Here is a 9,393-nt window from a genome sequence, read left to right as displayed (position 1 = left end):
TGCATTGTGAATTTCCCTCCAGTGGCACACCTTTAGTTTTTGATAAGCACTTGACAGCCTTGACTTGAGGTATGGCCCCCATTGCACTGTATTGTGAAATCCAAAATGCTTAGTATTGTTCTCGATCGTTTTCGTCCTAATGCTGCTAATTAAACTGGGGTTCATTTTCTTAAGTAGCTGCTGATACTTAGGCTTGGTGTAGTAATTAATTGAGCAAGATTTTGCTACTATTTGAGGTACATACCAAAAGGTATGGTTATTGATAATTATATAGAATGGTTGCATTTATGTTTTAAAAAATGAGCACTAATTTTGTAGCCATTTGAATTAAGCCGTGTTTTTACCTGCAAGGATGTGGATTTGATAGAAACTTGTTATGTGTTGAATATCCATTAGTTTATCTCCTGATGATGCAAAGGTTTGACCCGTGTTGATGCAACATCGGCATTCGATGGTTTTGAATCATGTTGTTGTGGCTGATAATCTTGTGGTGGCTAATATATCATAGTGGTGCATATGTAGGTTGGCTCTTCTCTGGCACCCCTATGTGTTATTGTACCAAAATGCTTACTTTGAAAATTTAAATGGGCAATATTTTGATATGCCAGTGACTTAAATGTACTATTTTTTCTTGGTCATCCATGTTTGTCAACATGGAATTCGATTAAATAATTGCTGTTAAATTATGCCTACGAATAGGCAACAGATGGGTGAAACAATAATTGGACCCATGCATTATTGCGGTAATCTTAGTACCATTTGGTGCTCTAATGAAATGAGTCTATGTTATCTGGAAGAGTGGAAATGCATGTTTGTGCATTTTGTTTCCTACCGCATTGTCTCGCTGGAAAAAAACTGAAGTTTTTTGTTGTATGTAATTGGGCAGTTGATTGGGATGTCTGGCCACATAGACTGGGCTCGGTCTCGTTGTCTTTGTCTAGCTCTCCGCTGTCACCTTGCGACGGTAACGGTTACAGACATTAAAGGTGAGTCCTGCCTAGTCTCTCTTCTAGCGCCTGCTCTAAGCATGTGGTCATGGAGTCATGGCAATGCGTATAGCCATGGCCCCTTAGGTTGTGGATCTGGCCTAAATTGGATCAGTAGGTGATGCTCTAGTTATTCCTGCTGGCTATTTAATTCCCTCTTGCTACAAAAGGGCCCTGTTATAGTTTTATCAAAGGGCTCTCTTTGTTTTGGCATTATAGGTAAACATATTTGTCTACTTGTCAAGCATTGCTAGCCATGAGATGTTCTTAACAAGAGAAGAACATAAGTGATGGAACTATTTCTTGCTGTTTGTTGCAGAACAAAGTCAACTAGGATATTGTAAAAATACTTCCTATCAGTTTTGTTTTGCCATGCTATTATATCTATTTCTGAATACACCACCCTTGCTCCATCTGCTTACATCTTCCATTGCGAGCTCCCTTCTCTACTTATAATCAAGCCGCCTAGATATCTAAAACTTTATAGGCTTTGGCGCTAACAACAGAAGTAATGTTCATGGCTTTGCTGCCATGGCTACCTACCTATAACAACAGGAGCCAACACTTAGTGTCTTTCTTGATCACTCATTATACAACATTCAGTGTGTGAAGTTTCTCTTGTCACTGATTCTTTAATTTGTTGTCTGTGGATTTAAATCTCTGATTTGGAAGTTTTGTTGGTCTATGTCCATCAGGTTCCGTGTCATGGAGTGGACAGATGATGGTGAGTGAGCAATGGATATCGCTGAATACGCCTTGGCGGTCTAGAGAGTGTTGGGCTGGGAAGTGGGGACACCCATATGTGTGAGGAGGTGGCCCTATTGGTTGAAGGCAGGGCTCACTCGACGTATTTCAGCAAGCAATCAACATGCACGAGGAACCCTGTTGCCACTGGATGGACTAAAGGTCTGCACGAGGAACCCTATGTCGGCGTGGAATGGACCATGATACTTGGGAGGATATATACATGCTGAAATTGGTCCAACTGTGACCGCCCCCTCCTCACTATGTCAGATCTTGCTTGATAAATCGGTCTTGATGTCATGATCCATATCAGACGTACGCACATAAACCATACCTTGCTGGTTCCACTCAAGATCGATGCTAGTGCTAGTCATCAGTTTCCAGATTACAGGGAGAAGAAGCTCCGTGTCGACAAGAGCATTAGACTGAAGCTCTGCATCCTCAACTACATGCCGTACGGAACCACCATGGCTGCAGGTGCGTATGATTTGGATCTGCCGTAAAACCCGGTTATTTTGTTTGTATCTAGTCTTGACCATGAATTTATATTTTGATCCTTGATGCAGGCTGTAAGGTACCAATTATACTATGGTTATTTCACGTCCACGGGTACTGCCTGCCAGATGTTTGCTCGTCCAGATTACATGGTGGAGATGCTCAGCGTCGACAAAGGCGTGATCCTGGAGCTCTGCGCCCTCAGCTACAACAAATACGGAAACCCCGTGGCTAGGCTGCAGGTGTGTATGATTTGCATCCGTAGTAAAGATCGGTTTTTTTGTTTGTCTCTAGTCTTGACCTTCCATGCATCTTATGAAAGTGTGACATGACACAACTTTGCGCAGCAGGAGCTTGTTTGATCTATAGCACAATCTTTCCTGAGTATATCTGTTTCTACCATTGGAATGTTATTAGGCACTCATTATTCATGTTGTCGATTTTTTTTCTTTCCATCGGTTCTATATATATAGTGACTGAGCTTTTCTTCTCCCACCTTTTCAGGGATATCACAAAGGGAGGCAGCAAGGAGAGAATCTAGGAAAGTGTGAGCTATTTTATTTGTCCTTTGGTGATGGATGAATTATGTTTGGTATCATGTTGTGTTGATGCTGCTCCGTTGATGATATTCCTCGATCTGGTATGCATTCGCATATGCTTGCTGGTGGCAAGGCAAGAAAAGACGGTCGTTGGATTGGGTTGACACAAGTGGCAAGGCACCGAAGAGAGGCGAGATTGAGATCGGAAGCACTATGTAAAATGAGCCGGACCTGCAAATTGTGTTTAGGCTGGGTGTTATTGAATTCAGGAACCTGTACGTGTTGAAAAATTGATGTCAAGTTGATTGATTTTCATATTAATCATTTCCATGAATCTCTGTCTAAGATTTGTCTCACGAAATGAGCGAGTCACATGTTGAAACTGAGTAGTATGCATGTTGTTTTGTAAACTAGCTAGTGTGTGTTTGTGGGATGTGCACGCACCCCCGGAATCTCTGTTTCTTACTGATCTAGGGTCGAGGGTCTTGGCATTTTATTTGTTGTTGTTTCCATTCACTGATACATAGATAGATGGTTCATGGAGGCCAAGACGCTGGAAGAAAAAGGAGGAAAAACAGAACCCATCTTGTATCTAGATTCTGTGTATATGTATGTACGAGTAGGAAAGTTGTGATGTTTTGAGGACAAGAAATAGAAATTCTTGATGGTCAATATATAGAAAGTTGTGTTGTTTTTTTAATACTGCTGAATATGTAGAAATGTGTTGCCAACGCAAAGTTCCTTCTCTGCGTGAATCAATGCCCTTGCGCATCAACATTTGATATCAAATCATAGGGAATTACCTAGCTCAGAGAATTGAACTAGTTCTAGGGTCCAAGTGAGTGAGGGAGGAAAAAAATGAATAACAAGTAATGTTTGGAAAGTGAATTGAATTGGATTGGTGAGTTGGTGTCGCTGGTGGGCAACTACAGCAATTTGGTGCTGTAATCGAGCAGCCGCGGCCGCTTAATTGACTGACGTCATTTAGTTGTAGCAGGGAACATGAGCATCCACTTAATTGCATGAATGAATGCGCGCCTAGGGATGCCGATGAGCCAGCTAGCCAGCCAGGGACGGAGGGTCCGGATTGCTCCACGTCATCGATCCGTTCCCTCTCCAGAGCTTCCTCTCTCCATCATGCTCTCTCTTTTATAAGGCCTCTCAGCATTACAAGCATGTCCCCTTTTATAAGGCCCCGCTTTGGAAAGGTGCATGCATGCAACCATTTCATTGGTTGTATTGAAAGTCATTGTTGTTGGTGCCATGGCTGGAAAATTAATACACTTCATGCCTGCTTTTTCATTGGCTGCATGCATGTGAGAGGGTGCATTGGGAGTGGAATTGAAGAATTAATGTGAGCAAATTACTATGTATCTTGGTCTAAGAGAAGTTGTCTTTAGGCCTAATAAACCCGAACGGAGGGAGTATATACAAGAGGTGCTCATACATCCGCGTGCAGGTTCGTGTGCGACTTACGACTTACGACTTGGGCGACGGGACGGGACGGGCGAGAGGCCGTGGTTTCTCTTACGCGAGTGAGTTATTTGGTATGGGCCGGCGACGGAGCAGATCCAAGCGGTGACCACGCCAAGTCTCGCGAGCGTCTCGGATCGGAGAAGCTGCAGCCGGAGACCATGGCGGCATGAAGTGGGGAGTCTGTCGGCGGCGCTGCACGAGATGGCCCAGCTGAAGCATCCATCCGGTGGCCTCCACTCGGTCAGGTCAGGTCAGGTCAGTTGCTTGGATCAGATCAGACTCCAGTCGTTCCTACGCACGCAATCGATGGAAGCCAAGCCATCCACGCGCCGTGCTGTACCTGTACCTGCACGCAATCGATCGGCTGTACGTGCGCGTGTGGATCAGCCGAGCTCTGCCTCCAGGGGCAGCACACGGCACGGAAACGGAGGAAGTCAGCGACGTCGTAGGACAGGACGCGGTCGGCGATGATCCCCAGCGGCCCTTCATCGAGGCCAGCCCAGTCCCGAGATCCGGCCATCAGATTCAGATCCGGATGCTTTGCCATACCGGCGGTGGAGGAGGAGAGGCAGGCAGGGGCTTGCCGTACCCCAAGAGGGGGGAGTGGGGAAGGGGGTGGAGATCTGCGTAGTAGCAGCTGCTGTTGTGGAGATCCACCGGCGGTGGTTCAGCGGCCGGGAGGAGGAAGCCCTGGAGGGCTCACATTTCTCCTTCTCTTCACACTTTGCATTACCCTCGCAATCATCATGGACAGTTCCAGTTTCATTGGAACTTTCCAAATCAATGGCACACACACAAGAACAGGGTGCAATACATTTGTCACTTTACAAGCACAGTCCTTATGATGTTTGGTCTTCACTTTAAGCTGCATCCTGGGAGAAGTTGGACGTCGGGAGCACCGGGCCGAGTAAATTGGTCGCGATCCTGCGCAAACACAATTTTCAGAGATTCATCAGTTTTATGCCAGTGTTTGGACCTGATGTGCTTCTTTTGCTGTTTTGCAGCTTGATGATTGGTGACAACCCTCACCTCTGAATCCTCGTCTGCGGCCTTCTGAAGAGTCGAAACAACAAACGGTCAGGTCAGTCAGTTGCTTCCCCGCTACCTCCTCAGTAAATTTCGTAACAGCGGGCACACTTGCCTTTCTCTTGGCCTCGGCGCAATCCTAGCGGGCGCCGTGCTTCCTGTCGCAGGCCGTGCGGGTTGTTCGCCCAGCTTTGGGACAGTCTTTACCTGAAAACAGTAGTAACAAATGACATCAGTGAAAATTGGGTTGGGTTCTGTTGTGTTGGTATTGTGCTGGTTTTTCTGAACTTACCAGTTGCCTGAACTGAAGGTTGTAGAACATCTGTAGATAGAGCTGTTTGGCCTGCCTCTCTTCCTTGTTCAGAGTCCTCCAGAAGCCGTACATCGACCCCATGTTCAGAACTTTAGTTGCGTAAATCTGCCACGTGTAACTAAAATCACAGACAAGACATTGTTAAATTAGCTTGTGAAGAAGAAGCATAATTGTCCATAAGTGCATTTTATTTATTTCTAAGATGATGATTGTACAGTACCACTCATAGATGCGCTGGAGTCCAGCAGTGGACATTTTGTTCCAGTAGCTGGGGTCCTCCTTGCATTTCTGAAAGAAGGCTGCAATCTTGTCACTTGCCTCCTTGCCGTTGAGCGGGTTGATATGGAAACCCGAAACATCGTTGACGATGATTTCTGCTGGTCCTCCTTGATTTGTCGCGAACGTTGGCAGGCCACAGTTCATCGCCTCGATGACCGTTAGTCCGAATGCCTCGTAGAGTGCAGGCTGAAAGACACGGTTCAGTCACATAGTCAGTGCTTGGGTTCCATGCTTAACTGTATTTGAGTTCTTTTATTACCTGAACGAAGGCCCCCCTGGTATCTGCAATGCAACGGTACAGCTCGCCGTTGCGCACGCGCTCGGTCTGTGCTTTGATCCAGCGGATCTGTCCCCTGAGCTGGTACCTGTCCATTAAGCTGTGCATCTTGTTGATCTCCTCGATCTCTTCTCTGTCGTTTGACTGTGACGGTTCCAGGAGCCCCCCAACGATGACCAGGTTGACAAGGTCCCTCAGCTTCCTGTTCTCACCGTACCATTCGACCAGCCCGGTGATGTTCTTCACCTTGTCGAGCCTTGCCATCGAGAAGATGATTGGCTTGCTCCTGTCCCCTAGGTACCCTCTGGTTCAATCATATCACAGTTCAGAGTTATTAATAATTAATGTTGTCAACAAAAAATAAATAAACCTATTACCAAAGAATATGTATACTTACAAGTGCTCATCATTGTCCTCCTTGCTGTAGAGTAGCTCCTCGATTTGGGGGTGCAAGTCTGTCAGCCGTGCCTGCTTTTGTGTGAAGGGGAAGTAAACGGATTGATCAGCACCAGGGGCGGCGATGTTGAACTTGGGATCGAAGACGTTGACGCCTGTGGCGTAGCGACACAGCCCTGGCATTGTGAAGGCGTAGTGGCTCTCATACTGGCCAGGTTTGTCTTTGCTGCATTTTATCAGGGAATTCTAGGATCAGTTGCATGGCATTGCTGACAGACTGATTTTAGTTTATGTAGTGACCGACCTTCCGGCTATTTCTTGGTAGGTGCTAGCGATGATGAAGTCGCTAGTGTTCATGGCGATCATGTCGGCAGTGAACTGGCAGGAGAAATGGTACTTGTGATCCATTTCTCTCCACTTGACATTGGAATCCTCGTACTTTGTCTTTTCAAGAGCATGCGCAATCGTTCCCTGTTGGTTGTGATGTCAGATTTGTGTGGTGACAGAAGAACATTTGTTTCAGGATTTCGTTTCGATAGCTCATTTTCACCTGGGTGACCCCGAGTTTGCTCGACAAGAGGGATGCTACTAGATTGCCGTCGGTGTAATTGCCGATGACCATGTCTGGCTTCCCCTCCAGAATGTCGAGAATCTTGACAGAAGAATCCTGAAACCACCACGATGAAGGTTTGTTATCAGTGTCACATTCAGTTCATTCACAAGGTGTTGCCAATACCGAGGAAAATTCCTAGCTGACATACCTGGGCATATCTCTCCAGGTAAGGATAAATGTCAAACCGGGAGACCCACTGGCGAAGATCTTTCCCATCATCAGTTTTGAATGGCACACGGAGGATGCTCGAGTGCTTCGTGTGCTCGACTGGTTCAAGCTCAACGTTGCACTTGGTGCCCTTTGCGTCCGGTATGAGTCTTGTTAACTGCAAGATGTTCGAGCAGCTGTCAGATGCCCCCTCCCTGGACTGTTAGGCCATGGTAGTTTAATGAAGGCGGTCAAAGCTTACCACAAGAATCTTCGGGGTAACATTCAGGCCCTGCTTCCTGATTCTTTGCAGAAGTTCCTCTTCAAGAGCTCTAACTTGGTCCAGGATGTAAACCACCTGTCAAGGAAAGACTGAAATGTTGGCTTCTGTTTCAAGCATTGAGACCTGTGGATTTAGGGTTATATCTTCCATTATCATTCTGGGATAATGATCGCTGTACCTGACCGCCGGTATCTGGCAACCCAAGGACCTTCTCTTGACCAAAGTAACCGTGGATGGAGAAGATGACGATGTTGAACACCGACGGCACCCTGCTGAAGAACTTCTCCATGTTGATCGGATCCGGTGCCTGGAGCACTTCCGAGAGGAAGTTGAGTGTTTCTCTGCATGTTTCAGCAGTGTCACCCCACCCCTTCTCCAAACCCCACTCCTGAAACCTGCAACAGCCGGCGACCATATCATCGGTCGATCAGGTACAAATATGTTTGTAGATGTCTGATTATAACAAAATATTCTGCCATTTACCTTTGTTCAAACTGCTGGTACGGTGTGCTCTTCTCCAGGCCGGCGACGAAGACCTCGGCGAGAAGCAACGCCGTCTGAAGCTTGTCGGCGGTGTCGAGGGTGTCGCTGATCATCAGTTTCTGCAGGAAAGTGAGGAAAGGACCAGCTCATTCTACCATCGGCACTGACCATGCCGAATGGAACGATCAATCAACATGCATGCATGCTTAGTTGTTGCATACCTCGCCGCGGTGGTTCAGATTTAGCAGGTAGTCCAGCAGCGGCTTCATGCTCTCCGGCTTGCCGCTCAGCTTCGAGGACATGAACCGGGAGACGAACTGCATCCCGTTGCCGATGGACGACGGCAGCGTCAGACGAGGCGTGGAGAGGTCCAGCGCGCCGAAATCGACCTCCAGCGAGTTGTCGTCGCGCGCCCTGAAGAACACAACAGCAGCAGGCAATCAAGTTTGGGTTCTGATATGTTTTCTCATCAGGTTTCTTTCTTTCTTTCTTGTATGTGTGAATGAATTGATGACGCGGTACCATTTTTCGTCGTAGAGGGTCTCCTTGCACTTGAGGTAAGCGGACGGCGTGATCTCCTCGGCGGAGAGGTCCCCGGAGTGGACCCTGATGAACTCCCAGACGCCGGGGTTGGTCCGGACGGCGAAGGCGACGAGGGGAGGGAGCACGACGGCCTCCTGCGTGGAGCAGATGACGTAGCCGAGGAAGCCGTCGGCGAGCCTGGCCTTGTCGACCTTGTCGTCGCCCGCCGACGCCTCCAGCTCCTCCGTCAGCTGCTGGTTCTTCATCAGCCTCCGGCCCTTGGAGACATACCTGCAGAGCAAGGAAGGATCCGCTCCATCATGCATGTGGGTGTTTGCATACATTTCAGAGAAAGAAAGAAAGGAAGAAAGGAGTGTTTGTGTTTGTGTTGTTGTGGTACCTCTGGAAGCACGTCTTCATCTGGTAGCGGCTCTGGCGCAGCGCCTCGGGCATCATGTCGGCGACGCTGTCGGACCGCCTGAGGGGCATGTAGGAGGAGGAGGAGGAGGCCATGGCTGCGCCGCGGTGGAGATGGTTTGGCTTGGTGATGATCCTGGCATGAATGGTGGCAGGTTTATAGGCTGGGAGATGGAGGTGGAAGCAAGCTAACTAATTATGCTCTCCTCTGTCTTTGTCTGTCTCTTTCAGAGGAGGGGAAGAAGATGAAAGGCAAGAGAGGAAGGAGAGGAAGCAAAGGAAAGGAGGAGGATGGGTGACACTTTAAGCAAGGCATTTATTTTGTTCCCCTTGTTAATTAATCAATTTGTTTACATCTTATAGTTATGCCATGCAAGATAAGATTCGGTTTAATTCA

General features: G+C 47.5%; 1 protein-coding gene and 1 long non-coding RNA gene across 9 annotated transcripts; one reads left to right on the top strand and one right to left on the bottom strand.

Moving 5' to 3' along the window:
* The first annotated feature begins 4,217 nt into the window (after positions 1-4,217).
* On the top strand, positions 4,218-9,393 carry LOC119325818. 8 transcript variants are annotated; one of them, XR_005157701.1, is made up of 8 exons: positions 4,218-4,485; positions 5,245-5,321; positions 6,295-6,432; positions 6,568-6,746; positions 6,819-6,924; positions 7,055-7,218; positions 7,311-8,005; positions 8,096-9,393. It is a non-coding gene; the product is annotated as an uncharacterized LOC119325818 (long non-coding RNA). The 8 variants fall into 8 exon arrangements; XR_005157700.1 differs by having other exon boundaries at positions 4,218-4,490; XR_005157697.1 differs by having other exon boundaries at positions 4,218-4,495.
* Positions 5,042-9,127, bottom strand: LOC119325817 (sucrose synthase 7-like). Its single transcript, XM_037599540.1, has 16 exons — positions 8,980-9,127; positions 8,580-8,870; positions 8,279-8,471; positions 8,058-8,176; positions 7,753-7,969; positions 7,554-7,649; positions 7,293-7,469; positions 7,082-7,198; positions 6,836-7,002; positions 6,533-6,757; positions 6,118-6,439; positions 5,800-6,044; positions 5,559-5,697; positions 5,382-5,473; positions 5,270-5,293; positions 5,042-5,164 (listed from the first exon to the last, which is right to left on the bottom strand). Exons 1-16 carry the CDS (start codon positions 9,090-9,092, stop codon positions 5,101-5,103), a joined length of 2,601 nt encoding a protein of 866 aa, XP_037455437.1. The 5' UTR covers positions 9,093-9,127; the 3' UTR covers positions 5,042-5,100.

This window comes from Triticum dicoccoides, chromosome 6B (assembly GCF_002162155.2).
Source record: "Triticum dicoccoides isolate Atlit2015 ecotype Zavitan chromosome 6B, WEW_v2.0, whole genome shotgun sequence".
Lineage (NCBI taxonomy): Eukaryota > Viridiplantae > Streptophyta > Magnoliopsida > Poales > Poaceae > Triticum > Triticum dicoccoides.
The sequence above is the reverse complement of the archived record's forward strand: the minus strand, read 5'-3'. Positions and strand labels throughout refer to the sequence as shown.

Coding starts and splice junctions, on each gene's coding strand:
- LOC119325817 (XM_037599540.1), bottom strand. CDS start 9,092: ATGGCCTCCTCCTCCTCCTCCTACATGCCCCTCAGGCGGTCCGACAGC. Junction 8,472..8,579: donor ACCCTCTACGACGAAAAATG/GTACCGCGTCAT, acceptor TGTGTTCTTCAG/GGCGCGCGACGACAACTCGC. Junction 6,045..6,117: donor CCAGGGGGGCCTTCGTTCAG/GTAATAAAAGAA, acceptor CGTGTCTTTCAG/CCTGCACTCTACGAGGCATT.